The sequence below is a fragment of the Solanum stenotomum genome, chromosome 7 (genome assembly GCF_019186545.1).
Source record: "Solanum stenotomum isolate F172 chromosome 7, ASM1918654v1, whole genome shotgun sequence".
Classification (NCBI taxonomy): domain Eukaryota; kingdom Viridiplantae; phylum Streptophyta; class Magnoliopsida; order Solanales; family Solanaceae; genus Solanum; species Solanum stenotomum.
The window spans coordinates 55,304,386-55,322,311 of record NC_064288.1 but is presented as its reverse complement, the minus strand read 5'-3'; the positions used below and the strand labels follow the sequence as shown (position 1 = coordinate 55,322,311).

At 32.4% G+C, this 17,926-nt stretch overlaps 1 protein-coding gene across 2 annotated transcripts; it reads right to left on the bottom strand.

Annotated features, from left to right (window-relative positions):
* Window positions 1-8,719: 8,719 nt before the first annotated feature.
* Window positions 8,720-17,862, bottom strand: LOC125871573 (uncharacterized). 2 transcript variants are annotated; one of them, XM_049552197.1, is made up of 10 exons: window positions 17,572-17,862; window positions 16,007-16,073; window positions 15,096-15,124; window positions 14,818-15,026; window positions 14,007-14,125; window positions 13,347-13,442; window positions 13,187-13,262; window positions 12,085-12,238; window positions 9,137-9,304; window positions 8,720-8,963 (listed from the first exon to the last, which is right to left on the bottom strand). In XM_049552197.1, exons 1-9 carry the CDS (start codon window positions 17,767-17,769, stop codon window positions 9,155-9,157), a joined length of 1,098 nt encoding a protein of 365 aa, XP_049408154.1. In that variant the 5' UTR covers window positions 17,770-17,862; the 3' UTR covers window positions 8,720-8,963; window positions 9,137-9,154. The 2 variants fall into 2 exon arrangements, with proteins under 2 accessions (XP_049408154.1, XP_049408155.1); XM_049552198.1 differs by lacking the exon at window positions 17,572-17,862 and adding an exon at window positions 16,720-16,740 and having other exon boundaries at window positions 8,721-8,963.
* Window positions 17,863-17,926: the final 64 nt, after the last annotated feature.

Sequence of the window (17,926 nt, the reverse complement as noted above, 5' to 3'; positions counted from 1 at the left end):
CCATCTCATCGTCTAAATAGCTAACGATGATGTTTGTAATAATGTTACGTTGTTTAACCATTTCATCGTCTAAATAGCTAACGATGATGTTTGCAATAATGTTATGTTGTTTAACCATCTCATCGTCTAAATAGCTAACGATGATGGTTGTTGTTGGCAATCACAACTGAAAATTGTGGTAATAAAAAGTTAATGGTAGTAGCTAGTGATTGATAGCGGTAATAATTGGTGAAATATACTGGGATACTCATTATTGATAATTATCGATAGTGATTAATGACGGTTTAAGAATGTTCACTACAAAGAAAAAGCACGTCAAGTATTGAGAAATTTCATTGTTTGAATATTTTTTCTTTTCACACTTCACTATATATATATACCGCGTCAAATGTATATATGGAATCCTAGTTAACATCAATATAGGAATCTTTGTCTACTTCTTGTCTCTCTATTTTATTAATACTATAAAAAAAAAACTCTTAATAGTCAACTTAATTAATTAATTAATTTTAATACTATTAATTAGATCAATATTTTTCATTTCTTATGTAACTATTTAAAAATTAAGTCAAAACCGGCAAATGTGGTCGATTTCTTAAAGAAAAATCAACGCTAAATCGATGGACTGGATATCGTCAGTTTTTTGTGGCAACTCAATTTAGGATACGTAGTCACACGGTAAAACACATGAGAGATATTCAGTATATAAGTAAGCATGGTTTATACATCCTAGTGACGCGTTTTAAAGTCGTGATGGTCTAGGCCTAGAACAAACAATATAACTAGTGAGATGGGTTGTTACAGATGGTATCGAAGTAACTCCTTTTGTTAGCCTTGTCGATCTGGATTAGAGTTAAACTGAGTTTAGGTAATTCCAATATGACAAAGCAAACCTCAGTGCTAAGTCTAGGCAAATTTTATGCAGTGGAGCAAACTTTTGTGAGGAAGTTAGGTCTCAGCAAAACACAACAAAGACATTGGATATATAAGTAAGTAGGTCTATCTGACACTAGTGACGCGTTTGTCATGCAAGTCTAAGCCTCGCGAACAATATCACTAGTGATTTGAACCGCTACGATTTTGCCTTCACTGATTTTGTGAGATCGATTAAAATCGAGATACAATCGATATATTCTATCCGTTAATTTTTCAGAAATATACATAAAAACATTATTTTATATTTTTTGGAGGCTTAATTTAATTATAGTTGGATGACCTATTTGTGGTCGCAAATTAAACATAGTGTTGACCAATTAATATAATAGAACTTTATTCGATTCCATTTTCTACAACTGGAATTAATTAGTCATTTGTCAATTAAATAAAAGTTGTGGAAAATGGAATTCAAATAAAATAAAGTTCAACTAAATCTGTTGGTCAACACTAGTTTAATTGTGACTACAATAGATAAGAATATATTATTTCAACTCTAATAATTAATAAGTAATAATTGATTTTTTTAAAAAAAAAGAACTTGTAAAGGGGAATTGTAATATTACATTTGAATTGTATTTTTTTTATATATATAATATTATGTTAATATAATGGTTATGTTATAATAAATATTGACATCATTTTGAAAAAATTCTACTATGCTATTATAAATATATTCTTTTTAATGATTTGATATAGTATAAGAAATTTTTATACCGCTATTGATATATATAAAAATACTACCAAAAGATAAGCTGCAACAGATGGAGCTGTTCTTTTCTTAATCAGAGATCTCGAATTCGAGCTCTAGGTATGGAAAAAATCATTGATAGAAAGAATTTTTCTCTAAATGGAGCTCTATACAAAGCAAATTCATTAGATACAAAACACCAAATGAAAAAAATACCTTAAAACTATTAATATTTTTTCATGGACTTTTTTTATGGACTTCTCTACTAAGTTAGTTAAGGTTTGTTGGCAATAACAATAGAGACAAAAATATCGAGGTGGAAATTATTTAGTTTGTATAAAGACTTATCATTAATATTTATTAATATATAAATGCTCAAACTCCTTTGACCATTTAAAGAGGAAAAAGGTTTGTGTAACTTTGATACCAACATTTCTCCCTTAATTTGACTCGACTCGTAAATTTATTATATATTATTTATTGAATATACTTGAAAATACCTCTAAATTCGAAGTGAATTATTAGCTTGAGACAGTTTTAAAACACTTTTTTACTTGACTAACTAAATTTAAATACATCCCTGATTTTTTAATATGAATGAAATACACTCCTAAACTCTCGTCAAGTTTAAGGATATTTTCAACACTTTTTCAATTTTTTTATTATGAGTCTCGTGCTTCTATAAGAGTTTGAGACCATTTGCTATGTCATGTGATCGAGGGTGTATCTAAGTTTAGTTAATCAAGTAGGAGGATGTGTTTAAGGTTGTCAATAATCAGAGATCAAAATTAATAATTTATATTAAATTTAGAGATGTTTTCAATACTTTTCTCAAATTTATATGCATTGGTGCAAGGAATTTTACATATTTATATGTTTTAATTAATTATGTTGAATACACATGTAAGATTAAAATTAATTTTAGTTATATATAAAATATGTTGTATTTACTTGACCTCGTCTTGTGTTTAATTTTTTACTCCCTTAGTGCAAAATTTTACTTGCACTACTGATTTAAACTTATCATTAACAATTGTGTTTAACTAACATAATATACAGTAATAATATAATTCTTTTTATATTATTAGATTATGTTTACCTGTTATTGCTGATAAACAACTTCATTTGAAAATTACCAAATAACATATATCGGATAATCTATAAAGTTCTTTTATATATTGAATAATATTGTCACTTATATTTTACCTTTTTAAGTACTAAACTGGCTAATTATAATTTGTTGTGATGCTGGTCCACAGGCCTTATTTGGGGTTCCTTCCATTAGAGAGTTCTCCTGTCTTGGGCTATTTGGTATTTTATTTTTGTTAATTATTATTTTGTATAAATTATAGGAACCACATATTATAAGTACTAAACATCCTATTCCTTTTAGTTTTCTATTCACCAAAAAATCCTTAAAATGATGTTTGCGGGATACATAGCGTTGTGCACGGGATAAATTAGGTTTGNTGTTTGCGGGATACATAGCGTTGTGCACGGGATACATTAGGTTTGATACATTCCACATAGCGCGATACATATTGTTGTGCAGGGAATACATTAGGTTTGATACATTCCACATAGCGGAATACATAGCGTTGTGCACGGAATACATGCGGGATACATATCGTTGTGCACGGGATACATAGCGTTTGATACATTTCACATAGCGGGATACATAGCGTTGTGCACGGGATACATGCGGGATACATAGGTAAATAAGGGATTTTTGAAATTTTTGAAATAAGTAGGGATAAATGGATATTAAGATAAGTAAAGGAGTGTAGATAAGTAATTTGTCCTATTATTTTTTATGCGAGTAAAAATAGTTTTTCTTTTTTTTACATTTAGAAGGATTAATTATGGTTTCATTTAATTTTAGTGTAATTCTCTCAATTAATAAATAAACGAGTTACTAAATTACGTAAGACGAGTTATGTCTTCACGGGCTAATTATTCCAACCCTAAATGTGTCCCACTCTTGATAGGTGTCATCTCAATCCTATCACGTATATCACTTGACAAAAAAAAAAAAAAAAAAAATTAAATTTTATGAATTCATATCCGAAGTTTCATTATAGGAAAAATTACAGAAATCCAACATTTTAATTTACTTATTATCATTATCCCCTATAAGTTTTACAAATCTCCAAAATTCCTTATTTTTGCGTATCAGATTAATGTATCAGCGCTTATATTAATGTATCTCGCGCATCAGATTAATGTATCAGCGTTTATATTATTGTATCCGTTTGAGGAATTTCTATAATTATAAATTTTTAAGGGATAGATTGTAATTTTTCCTTAAAAGTATGTGATTGCTGTAATTTGCCCCTATATTATACCCCATCTAATTTATTAGTTAGGTGGTTGTGTGATTGGTTTGAATCATGTCTTTTAAGTTTATTTCTTTAAAACTTACGGGTCGTTTGATACGAGGGATTAAAAATAATAGTGATGGGATAAAAAAAAATTTATCTTGATTGGTTGTTATGTTTGGAATAACTTATCCCATCATTTATATCATAGTGATGAGATAAGTTATCTCATATACATGGTTGTGGGATAAGTTATCCCAGGATAGCTAACTCCATGATAACTTATCCTGGGTTAACTTGTGAATCTCTAGTACATAAATCATTTAAGAGTCAATTTGGTAAGGTATACACAAATAATGTTAAAAAGAATGTATTAATAACGTTGATATGCTAAAATTATTTCTTATACATCATTTGATTTGATATATTAAAAAAAACATTCAATTGCATAATATCTATATATATTTATTAAAAAGGTATCCTCCACAAATATGATGGAAAAGATATGAAAAAGACTTTAAGGAGTAGTTATGTTTTTAACCATATTAATAAATGCATTTAAAATTCTTATATAACTAATACCATAGTTTGTTGTATATTAATGGGAAAAAAATCTGAAATATATTTGAATTTTGATCGAAATTGTTGTTACGATATTGAACTTTGGAAAGGACCTTTTACCCCCCTACACTATTTAATAGTGTATTTTAAAAGGTATATATGTGCTTACGTGGATATCATAAATATTGCATAATTATAAATAGTAACGTGTCCACGTGAACACATATATACCTTTAAAATACACTATTAAATAGTGCAGGGGTAAAAGGTCCTCCATAAAATTTGGTATCGTAATATCAATTTATGCCAAAGTTAAAGTATCTTTCAAACCCTTTTCCCTATATTAATTACATTATGGGATACATAACCTAATGTCAAATAGTTAATACATATATTATTTTTTTCTAATGCAATCGCATATTAATTATATATATACATAACCTAATATCAAATAGTCAATACATATATTATTTTTTTCTAATGTGTCTACCAAATTACCATTTGTTTTCTCTTACTCTTGCATTCTTGCATTTTACATTATATTATTATTAGTTGAAAAGTTGGATAACTTTTTCTTTGACTAGATTTTCTTTTTCTTCTTCTTATGGTCTTACTTCTTTCTCATTTTTTTTTTAACATATAGTCATGCCGATACATATAAAAAGCGAAGAAAAAAATCCTCATTTTATATATAGCGTTCGAAAAATGCAGGCTTGATCGAGGANATTTATCTATAATATTCTACCCCTTTTCGGCCTACGTGACACTATCCTTGAAAATTTTGTCAACCTGCGTTGGGCCCACAAGATAGTGCCACGTAGGCCAAAAAGGGGTAGAATATTACATAAAAAATAAGTTTGGGGGTAATAGGACCTTAGTAAAGGTTAAGTGTGCCTCTGGAATTTCGGACATAGGCTGGAGGGGTACTTATGCATTTTCCCTTTTTTTTTTAACATATAGTCATGCCGATACATATAAAAAGCGAAGAAAAAAAATCCTCATTTTATATATAGCGTTCGAAAAATGCAGGCTTGATCGAGGATAAAAGAGAAAAAGTGAAAGAAAAGGCTCGAGATGAATTTTGAAGTTATAAAATATTGAAGACTCATTACTTATTTCTGATTAGTTTGATTGAATAAATTTGAAAATATTATTATTAAATTTTTGTTGAGCTTTATTTTTCAAGAAGACAAAGTAAGTCAATTGATATTTGAAATTTAGAGTTGAATTGAACAATTTGAAAATTCTTAAATTAAATTGATATTAAAAGACTTGACTGTGAAATTTAGACTTACTTAAATCAAATTTGAAATAAAAATGTATTGGTGAATTCTCTTTGAAGTTTATGGTGATAAGACAGAGTTGGTGAACAATTTGTTCCAATGCAGAATAATTGGGCTCAAATACAAATATCGAACAAGAATGAGAAATCAAAAAAAAAAAAACCTATATTACATGGTTCACTATATAATTTGTTTAATGTTACTACATAATCTTTACCGACCCTAGTAAATTCACTTGAACTTCTGGTAAGTTCATCCATCCAAAAATATTGATGATTCGTTATAATATTTTGTACTAAACTCCTGATAAGATTCGTAATTAGTTAGTCAGACACTTTTTTTGGTAATTAAGCTCAAACTTTTTATTCGAAAATTATTTTTGCACAACTTATTTTAACGAAGTAAAAAATTAAATAACAAAATAATTCTATTGGTGCAAATCATCCCAAAATTTATGTGTATACATGTCAGCCTATCACAAGGGGGGCCTTAATTACTTTTTGTGTCATGTCAATGTTCTTACTTTTTGTATGTATGTGCCTTTGCTTTTGATGAATTATTGTTAAAATTATATTTTTGGATTATTTATAAATTATTGGTTCAAATTATGAAATTAATTATTGATATTTGAATTATTAGTTAGTCTTGAAATTGTTTGTTTATTATATTTATATTATAATGATGGGATAGGTATTTCATATATATAATAAAATAATTAATTTAGATAATTTTATCTATCTCATCCCTCATATACATCTAACTGTTAGGACTTAGGATCGAAATAATCAAAGTGGCATGCGGAAGCTAATGATTGCAAACTATGACAACGATAAATCAGATGACACATAAAATTATGATTTGACCAATTAGCTTACATATGATAATATTAATATAAAAAAATATTCTAAAAACTATATTTAAGAGGATAAATCTCCTCTTAAACAAGACTTTTTTAATAACTACATTGTATTCTATAGAAAAGAAAGAACCTTCAACTTATAGGAGTTCAAAAATATTCCTCGTTTCTGACAAAGAAATCTTTTCTACCAAAAAAATATTGTTGAAGTAAAATAAAATTATGATGTAGAACTCAAATACGAAATTCAAGATAAATACTAACACAAATAGCCCCTTAGAGTGTAGTTCTTTTTCAAATTCTATGTGAACGTAAAATAATTTATGTATCGAAATGTTATTGTGTTTCTTTTATGGGTGACTTGCTCTTGCATCTACTTTTTCATCTCATTGGATAAGGAAATTCATGAGAAGTTACCTAAAATTTTCTATGAGCATCACCTTAGGGAACAACAAATATTTGAGAATAATCTTAATGGTATATTCTTCCTAATTTTCCACATATTAATTCTACATGTGTTTTTTTTTTTTTGTGGTAAATTTTCATAAACAGCTGGCTTAAGAAAAGTGTGAAGCAACTTCCTGTGGACTACCACTCGTTGTCACATCTCGTTAGAGATGGCAATGGGGCGGGACAAATGCAGAGCGAATTAAAATAAAATTTATCCGAAATAAGAGGAGAGTTTTTCATAGGCGAAGCTAGCTATAGTCAATATGTTGCATTAAATTATTTGTATAATTGTAATACTTGTCATTAATGATAAAATAAAAAGTTTAATTAATTTACTTTCAAAATCTAGAAAGAGAGTCAAGTATATTACGAAGGATCGGTAGAAAACACCATTCTGTCACAAAACGAGGAGGGATGGATATCAAATTAACACGTACATAATTGTCAAGATGCCCCAAACTATAAGGAGAATAACTGTGTGATCTTTCAATCAACTTATTTTTTTAAATATGATGCTGAAAGAATTTCAATTTGATATCAGAACAGACAGAAATTCTGCATCTGAATCTCAACCCCACCCACTTTGAAAAGAATACTATTGTGCTTCGCTCAAAAGAAAGAATCAAACACACATATAAAGGAAGCAGATTGAAGTTATAATTAAATAAAGAAAAGTTCACTCTCTAACAATCATATACTCTCGCCGTCCATTTTTAGTTGTTATGGTTTCCTTTTTTAGAGTCAAATGCTAAGAATTTTGACTAACGTTTTATGATGTATTTTTTCATCATATTGATATGGAAAAAATTGCAATTTATATTACTTTTCATATAGTAAATCTAAATTTTTTGTTTAAAATATCGAATTAATATAATCTAATTTAATTTTGAAAAATATTCAAATTGACTTTCAAAAAGTGCAATATGACAACTAAAAATGGATAGATAAAGTACTCTCTAAGAGACTTTTTCACCAATAGAAAATATAAGAATCTAGTCCAGATTCATGCAACCGAACTTAACTTGTTTTGGACTAAATCATAGTTATCGTTGCAATATTATTATTTTTGTCCTCCATTTTGTGGCCACAAATCTGAGCGTGATTTCCACTCTTCATCAATTATCATAAAAAAAAAAATTGTAGAAAAAAAATCATAACCTTGTCCCCTCCATTATCATAAAAAACAACATTTTTTCAACTTTTTGTCCTAATTTAACATCTTCACCTTGAAGTCATCACTGAAAAAACCTTCTAATAAATCTTTGTCTAGTTCAGATATTTGACTGCTACCAAACAAAAACATCATTTTTAACCTGTTTCCAATCACGCGTGCGCACAGGAATACATCTTCTTCTTTCATTTTTTCGATATTCGATATCTATATTTACAGGTTCAAACTCGAAAATTGTAATTACGAATGAAAAATACCTACCACTCCACTATGATCTTTGGTGGTTATAGCTTATTGTACATCAATATTATAAAAAGACTTAGCTCAAATACCCCCTAAAGTGTCCAAGCGTCAACAAAGCAACCAAGGACAAAAAAGCTATATACACTACAAGAAAAATGACTTTTAACGAGGAAAAATTCAGTCGTGAAATGTCACTATAAGTCAATAACGACAAGAGAAAAATTGGTCATCACCGGTAACTCTATCCTGTCATAAATACCATTCAAAATTATAAAACAAATAATCAAATACGATACTCATATAAAATTAAATAGTTAATTATAAAGAACTAAAAATCTAAATTATGTGACTATCTCTACATCTTCTAAAATGAGAGAAAATTGAATAGTAGTATCTGTACAAATGACAACATCCCTACACTCTCTTCAAGAACACCATTATTCTTCAAATTCTTGATCTGTTAAATAAAACAAATTCATGTCAGCTTCTAATAACAAAATTAGCTATTTTGGTTTAGAAAACAAATGAATAATTAATTAATAACCATAATAACTAAATACAGAAAGAAATTTATAAGTTCTTATATCAAAACTCAAGTTCATGCTTCATATATACTTGGAGGAGTATTACCAGGTTTAATCTCTCTGTTCAAGTTGTATCCCGGGAAGCAAGCTGACGCTCAAGGAAAATTTGAGACGAAGCATCCCAGAGATCCTTTGCGAGTTTGGAGTTATAAGAAAGCTGAGAAGATCTTAGAGTTCTACCATTTCCTCCAAAGAAGTATACTCCCGAGGTTTCCTGGTACAGTCATCAACGTTCAAGAACATTTTATCACAGTTCAAGATGAAATAGAAGTAGTAGTATATAGCAATAGCACAAATATTCCAATAACTGAATACATAAAGCAAGCAGCTAACGAGAATAGCAATTATATTATAAGATGTTCCGTTAAGCACCCTCCTCTGAGATGTATGGTGAAATCAAGATCCTAAAATCTGTGGATAGATTCAGAGAAAAAATGAAGAGAGAGAGAGGCAAATTAGTATGAACATTGGCTGAAGAGAGACGGCATAAATATGTCACTACACAATGGTTAATGAAGTCTCATAGGGGCAACATGTAAAAAGGACGATATCGATGTGTTTCAGTTGCATTTATCTCGTAAACAATATGCAACTCATAAGAGTAAACTGTACATTTGTAGAATATATACTTGTAATAACCTATCTTGTGAATGTACTTACATCCGTGGCTTATTTATTACATGGCATGAGAACATATATCCATTTCAGGTTTGATAGGACTTAGAGTGTGTTCAACATTGATTATAAGGGGAAACTATGGGCTATGGACTTGTGAAAGATGATACTGGTTGCAATTGGTCAGTACAGACGTACGGAATTAGGCAAAATAATATAAGCACCTTATAGCATGCAACAATTAGACTTTTTGTATTTTGGGTGCACCACCAAAAATAGAGAAAAAAGAAACTACTGTGGGAATTGACCCCTGTTCCTCTAGGTAAATAACTCAGCATTCAACCAGGTGCACTATTAAGCCTTTTTAGGAGCATGGGTGTCAGCAGATAGTATTAGATCAATTCTAGAAAATATGTGCATAAAATACCTAGTTTGACGGTGAAATCATGGTTCACGTGCACCATAAATTGGGCTATAACCCTGGACAGTAGCATAGGGCTACGTGATTGCTAGAGTGATCAAGGAATTGTACTGGCCTGCTATAGCATGAGTCAATCACTACACTGTGCACAGAGGGGGTAAGGACTTAGATGAGGCAGTAGTGTACTGTGTAAACGTGCTAACAAAATTCAACAAGATTGTTATAGTGCTACAGTGATCACTGTAGTGATTGCCCTACTGTGTCAAGAATATAACATGATCTCTATAGCATCGCTAATGCAACCCATTATCAAGAAAGCACTAATACGGGTGTTTCCCAAATTTTACCCAAAAACACTTTCCAAATAGCAAGGACACATATTATGAAGGGGAGAACTGAGCACCATTCAATCCAAACCAATAAGGTGAGTTAGGAGTTGGCTATTTTAACTTCTTATTATATCAAAACTTGAGCCTTACCATGAATTCGTGAAACTAAATATATTCATCATTGGGAGAAATTCACAACTCAAAAACGAATTTATTGAGTCATTGACTAGAAGAGGTAATTGGTTTTTGCTTGGTTGTTAAAAGATTGACATAGACAATGGACAACCTGAGGAAATAAAGGTTACTTATATCAGTTAGTACTTTGTGGAGATGTTCAGGGTACATTGTAAGGTGGTGTTGGATCTGTGAAGGATGGTTCTGAACTATTTCAAAAGACGGTCAGTGATGCATGGTAGAGTAACAGAGACATTGCAAAGTTGGACATCTAAAAGCAGGAAGAGAAGATCAAGGGCGTGGGAGGTTTCCATTTAAGTCCTAATGTGGGATAGTATGGAAGGAAAGAGTTTGAGGGATTGAATATGACTTTGTATATTTGAGGAGAAGTCTCTTGTATCTAATTTCTATTTGGTGCACCCATTGAGATCCCGTGTCTTTAGTAGACAAACCATATTTGAACGAAGGTTACCTACTTTTGGTATACTGCTCATATACGGGAGCCTTTCCCAACATTAGTAGAATTATTCAACTTACCGAAAAATCATGAAAAGAGAATAATAAAGGAAGTCCCTTAGCTGCACGGCGATTGGGAGCAAACTTGAATAGTTTACTCATTCTTATGGTAGTGAGATGCTAATCCATAGGTATGATGAGATTCCCCATCTAATTGATGATTGAAAGTTAATGTGGATGGTATCCCTAGATACTCGGTGACTGAAAGTGGACATGGATGGGTTCACCAAGCTGCTAAGTTGGGCGCAGACATGGATGGTTAAACTAAGAAACGTGAAGCTAATGAGCTTAAAGAGTAATTACCTAACTATATGTCAACTAGTAAGCTCGTCAGGTCCCATATTTTGGATTTTGACAATACTCTTTGAGCAACTGCTCTACAGTTGCTGACCTGTGTCAGGCTGTCCCTACTATATTTGACAGCATCAACTGTGGTTTTATGAATGAAACGAAAACACAACCCTGTTAGTTTTTGGAAACCAATTAATCTAGAACATAGTACTATTCAGTATGGGTGCAGAACTCCCCTCAATAGATACGTGCTTCCAAAATGACAATATGCCACCCTCTTGCAACGCTACCTGAACTCTTTATTTTTTTTATTTTTTTTTTATGAGTCTTAACTTTTTATTGATCAGATATTTCACAATCCACATGATTTGTCAATCTCATTTTCTGTGTTGAAATAGCAGAACTTCTTCTGCAGGAGCATTATTCTTCATTAAAAATACAAAATGAGGGGAATCCATTGACTATACGAGTACTTAGCCTAATTTCATAGAGAAACAAGTTCCAAAGAGTTTTGTGCTTCAGCTTCTACGAGAATATTGTAAGCATTGACCAAACAGGAAATTAAATCAAAGAAATGAACCAATAAATTGAGAGCCAATTGATACATTTCACAAAACAGAAGATAGGAGGGCTGCAGGGCAGACTCACTGGTGGCGCATGTACTGCATCTAGAACAGAGGTAATTCCTACTTCGGGAGACTGCAAAAGGCCCAAAAGTTTCAAAACGAAGAAAGCCAACCATGAGAGGCATGACGGAATTTCTCGCATAATGTTGGTTTTCACAACTCCAGGATCTGCAGCACTTCATCATTCCAGAACAAAAACAAAAGATTCAGGCAAATAAAATCACCACTTAAGACACATATAAAGAGATCTTTAATCAGTTAAGATTACAGGATCTAATTTACAAAAGTAAGACAGGTAAAAAGTTAGAAAGAAATATTAGAAGCTAAAAGGCTGAAAGTAACACACATTAACAATTCACAGCTTTCACCGTAAATTAAATGGTTGTTTCTGACTGAGTGGCAGGCAATGGTGAGGCTGAAAGTAGATTAACATGGTGGAGCAATTTTCTTTTACACACTCTTTGCTCCAAAACTACTTTACTTTTGATGACCAATTCAGGCGTCACAGACTCTACTACTATCCAAATATGTCATAGATCGCAATGGAAGGATCTAAATTAAGCCCACGTCTCGGATATCTTCTCAATGGGCATGAAAATGCATATTTCATTAACAAAAACTAAATGAGCACAGCATGACTTCTTATTCTAATTCTATTGCAGAAAGTCATAGAGAGTAACTAGATGCATCACAACCCTACAACTGAAGCACTCTACAGTGCCCATGGTTTACAAAAAATATGCTCCTTTGAAGTACAATAAGCAAACATAGTGTGGAAAACTACACTTGAAATCAATATCCCCTTCAGAAAGTATCATAGTTCTACCCTCTTTGTGATGTAACTATCATGTTACACCCAGAAAAGCTCAGTTTACACTTACATATGCAGAATCATGAAAAAAAAATTAGCCTACAATTTGGTTTCTAGGTAACTAGATATGGACAAACAGATGACACGACAGGAAAAGTATGAATTAACCTGTACAAACCAACACAAAAGATGAGTTTTACCTCAATATACAAACACATTCTTGAAAGATATAGAATTAAATTGATAAGCATAATGGCTTACGAGGTGACATAGAGAACCTAAAATTTGTTTGTAAAGGAGAACATAAACATACATGACGGAGACACTATGTGATTTCTCCGCCAGACCAACTTGCCGATGAAGCTCATATGTGAAGAGCAGAAGGCATACTGCAAGAGAAATGGCGAGAGATTTTAGGTGTCAATGAGTTCAAGGATAGTAACGGTCACTTTAATCTGGAAAGTTGAACTTACATTTGGAGTACTCATATACATGAGCAAATGGATAGGAACTTAATTTTGAAAACCACTGCCCAGATATTGTTTCTCTGGTGACCTCCATGCTAGACACTATCAATCAAAAGTAGAAAATGCCAAATTACAATCTTATTCGTATGTTCACCAATAACTGCCAAAAGAACATTCCAAAAAAATTGCAGTTCTGGTTAAATTCTTACCAACAAAACTACCCTCATCAATTTATATTCAACTATATTTTCAGGAAAAAAACATAAATGAACACGATACAAGAAGCATTCTTAGCAGAGCCTTTAATGAAACAAAATGTTCCAATGGCATCTGTCCATTTAGCAATAAAGAATCTATAATTTTCTAGCTCATTATCTCAGGCAACCTTCATCCCCTGATCTCTAAGGCTGAGTTGTTAGGCTTCAAATTGACAGAATTGACTAGTCCTAACACTGAAGAATATAATGTAGAGGTTCAAAATGAAGACTGTCAAAGATATTACCGCAGATGAACATATAAAGCAACAGAACATGCACTAGAGTAGTTTACATATGTGCTTCTGAGTTTCGACACAAGCCAACACCTTTTTTATTTACATATCGAGTGTCCGTGATGCTGATAAACATTGAGTGTACATAATACTGATAGTATATGAATTGTACCTACCATTTCGATGCGTGAATGATGTAACATTAACAACACGAGAATGGATAGGACTCTGTTCTAGAAGCGGCAAAAGAAGTTTTGTAAGACAAAATGGACCAATATAATTAGTTGACACCATCCTGCAGAAAAAAAAATAAGAATGTCCAATTAGCACATAATTTATGTGTTTCTCGGGATTATCAAAATCCTCATAGCAGCAGGAGAAAAAGGGGACAAAGAGAGAGATTAGCTCCTATCAGTGCTACAGGTGCCAAGTTTACTATGCAACTAACCAATACGGGATCCTCCCAAAAATAAGGTAAAATGTGAAATTGTTGCACATTAAAGGCAAGTGGAGGGTGTTGATCCCAATGCAGCATTATCTAAATCACAAGAACATTCTACTAAAGGTCTCGCCTCTTATCTGATAAGTGAAGTTGGGATAGATAGTGTTGATTGATAGTGCAGGATCCTAACAAAAATAAGGCAAAATGTGAAGTTTGTTGCGCATTAACGACAAGTGGGGGGTGTTGATCCCAATGCAGCATTATCTAAATCACAAGAACATTCTACTAAATGTTTCGCTGCTTATCTGATAAGTGAAGTTGGGATAGATAGTGTCAACTAAAATGCTCTTCAATATTGTGTTTCATATCTCTGTAAGATTTTCTCTGTTCTATTAGTGCAAGGAGTAGTAGAAAGAGTTCTTCCACAAGAATAAAGGATGAAACACATATATTTGCAGTTTTGCTTGAGAAGAATGCTCAAGACAACCTATTGCAAGGATAGCCAGAATGAAGAAAAGCAGTATATAAAGATTTAGGTGGTTTACTGATCACATTGTTCTGTAGTGATTCTGTATGATGTCGCAAGGATTCCAGCATTATTTATTAAGAGCTGGACAGAGCAATGCAAATCTGAGTCCAACAGCCACTGTTGAAGGGAGTGTTTGAAGCTCAAGATTGACTTGTATGACGACAAATCAACCTGAAAAGCTTTTACACAAGCATCATTTATCTGTTCTTTGATTTCAGACACAACCTGTGAAACAAGAATAATGAGAATATCTTAAAGCAGAATCAACAAAAGCCGGTGACTCAATTACAGTACCTTTGACAATGAGTGCAATGACCTTCCAGCTGCAAGTATTAGAGGGTCAGTTAAACCATACTAGCATTGACTTAGAGGTGTAGAGGTTTCACTAAAAACTGTTGACAATTAAAATCTTTAGTTGCATGAATAATAAAAAGAAAAAAAAAAGGTTGCAAATGTAATTGGAATAGAAGTAGCCTTCTACTGAATCGATTTCTAATATCATAGTTAACAATCTGCTAAAATCACCAGAAAAGATATTTGCCATATGGAATGGCCATTTAAGATACTAAATAGAAAAAAACATGAAGATTCCTGATCTAAGACAACAAGAAAGCCAGAAGATATTGGAAAAAAGGGAACTAACTAGTGAATACTTCACCACTGTAAAGTGGCATCATCATATCCCACATTGGAAACAAGAATTTTCTTCCCAAATTTCTTTGCCAAGCAGCTTATCAACAAAAAGCCATAAATAGTTGAGACAATTCCTTGTATAACAAATTATGGATTCTGTTGGAAAAAAAAAAGTCTATCAGCTACAAGGAAACAGTTAAATATGAACCCAATTACATCTAAGTGCCTCCTTATAGCGCATGTCGCTGGACATAATTAATCAAATTTTGATTGAAGGCACACCAACGACACAAAATCGTCAACGGTCAGCCTAGGAAATAATCTTTGACACTCTCCATTTGTGTGGGACGGATGCCACATATGCTACTAGGGATAACAAAAAGGTTGGATTTAACAAATTTTATCTTTTAATTAGACCATCTTTTTGAATTCATAGATCAATAGATTTGTAAGTTTGCAGTGTAGTTCTCATGAAGAGTGCTTCTCCATACACACATTCGATCTTTTAACAAGTATAAATAAAATTAGAACGACATTTCATTTTTTTAATCATATCAAGGAAAGAAGCCCACCAAGAATAACGCAATAGCCTTCTTTAGCAAGGGCATAGGAAACAGCAGCACCCAAACCAGATGTGGCCTGTAAATGATTGCAAATTAACACCAATAAGAACAAGACACAGATGGTAATGTGAAGCATAAATAGCTTGTAGCAATTGGCACATATATCACATAGCACTCAGGTAGAAAAAATTGGTTAAGCCGAAAAGACTTTCTTGAAGGCAAAAATTAAGATATCTATGGAACATGGTGATAGCCAACAAGAATTCAAAGTTTTTTCACTAAAAACCAAATACCCATAAAAGATAATAATTATTTGTTTTGATGACCATGGTGTTCGGGCTAGCTTTCGCACACCTCGACTAATTCCACAGGATACCTGTAACTTTCCACCGGTAACAAGTACCAGGTAACTCTGTCCAACAAGGCTAGGACCGTGGTTGTACTAGTTTTGCTATTGAACTTGATCCAAAGCCTAAGTGTGGCACTAATTAACAAGAAAATTTTGCTTAGTCTTAAGCTTGTTATAGCTCACAACTAGAGTAGATAAAGTAACAGATTCAAGTTTTCCTATAACTAAATCAGAGGGAGTGTGTTCACTCTTAGACTACACGGTATAAGTAACATATATGCAGCAGAATTCAGAAATATGTTTAGGGGGAAAGACATGACCACGACTTAAGAAAAATACCCTTGAAAAGACTAAAGGAACGGGGAATTACTACCTCCATAATAGTCACTCATGCACACACACAAAGACCCTTAAAAACTAGCCCCTCCCATGTCAGGTGATTCAAAACGATCAACTTTTTTTTTTATGACTGTGATATCCGAGCCAGCTTTCTAATTCCACGAGATACCTGCCAGCTGTCCCACGGCCAGTGCTCATAACTTCCTATCCAGTACTCCTATTAACTGCTGAGAAATTCAGTGGTTTGACTCATACAAGGTGCAGCAATATTGAAACAAGCTTCCCCTTGGGTAAAGGAAACATCAGCGGACTTGGTTTCTCCCTCTGTACGTGTTAATGAATTTCGAATCAGACCTTTTTAATGGGTCAAAGGCATCTGCTTCAGATGCCCTAACTAGCTCATTTGTCACATGTGATTGAAAGATTAGACTTAGTTTCTCCCTCGCTGCTCATTAGATGAATTCTCGTCAGACCTCTTTAAAGTGTCAAACACATCAGCTTGAGATGAGCCAACTATCTCATCTATCACAGGTGATTGACAAGGCAACTTTATATCTCCATTTGAGCTCAAGCCATCACTTTTACCAGCAACAAGTATCAAGTAACTCTGTCTACAAAGACTAAGACACATAGAAAGAATCACCTAGTATTTTTTTTTTAATCTCCACTCGGATTTGAACCTGAAACCTCATAACTCTCAACCACTTCATTCACCACTACGCCACACAAAAATATAATTGCATCGACAAAATTGAGATTGATGACAAGTTACTTAAAAATAACACTATGTACCAATGTAACCTAAATCATTTACCATTCCATATGAATAGGTTGAAACATAATCACATAAAACTACCAAAACGAAAAAGGCTTACAACACACTTACACCTGTAATTATGCAGATTGGTTTTCTGATAGCAGATGATGATGTAGATGAACAACGATCAAATAATTTGGATTTACGCGATAAATGTGTTTGGGAAAACAACTGCAAGTAAGATAAGATGAGAGATACAGTCCAAAAAACAGCCATTCTCCAGAACTGTCCTTTGCATAGAAAAATTAAAGCCTCCATTAAACCCATTTTGCAACTGAAATCTCTCAGCGAAAAGGAAGAAATGATAAGTAGAAATTGGCATTTTTGTGGGCACTAACAATTAGAGAGCCATAGCCATAGCCATAGCGCTTGAGAGTTTCTAATATGTGTCCACACCCGAAATTGAAAACAGGGGTGGCGACTC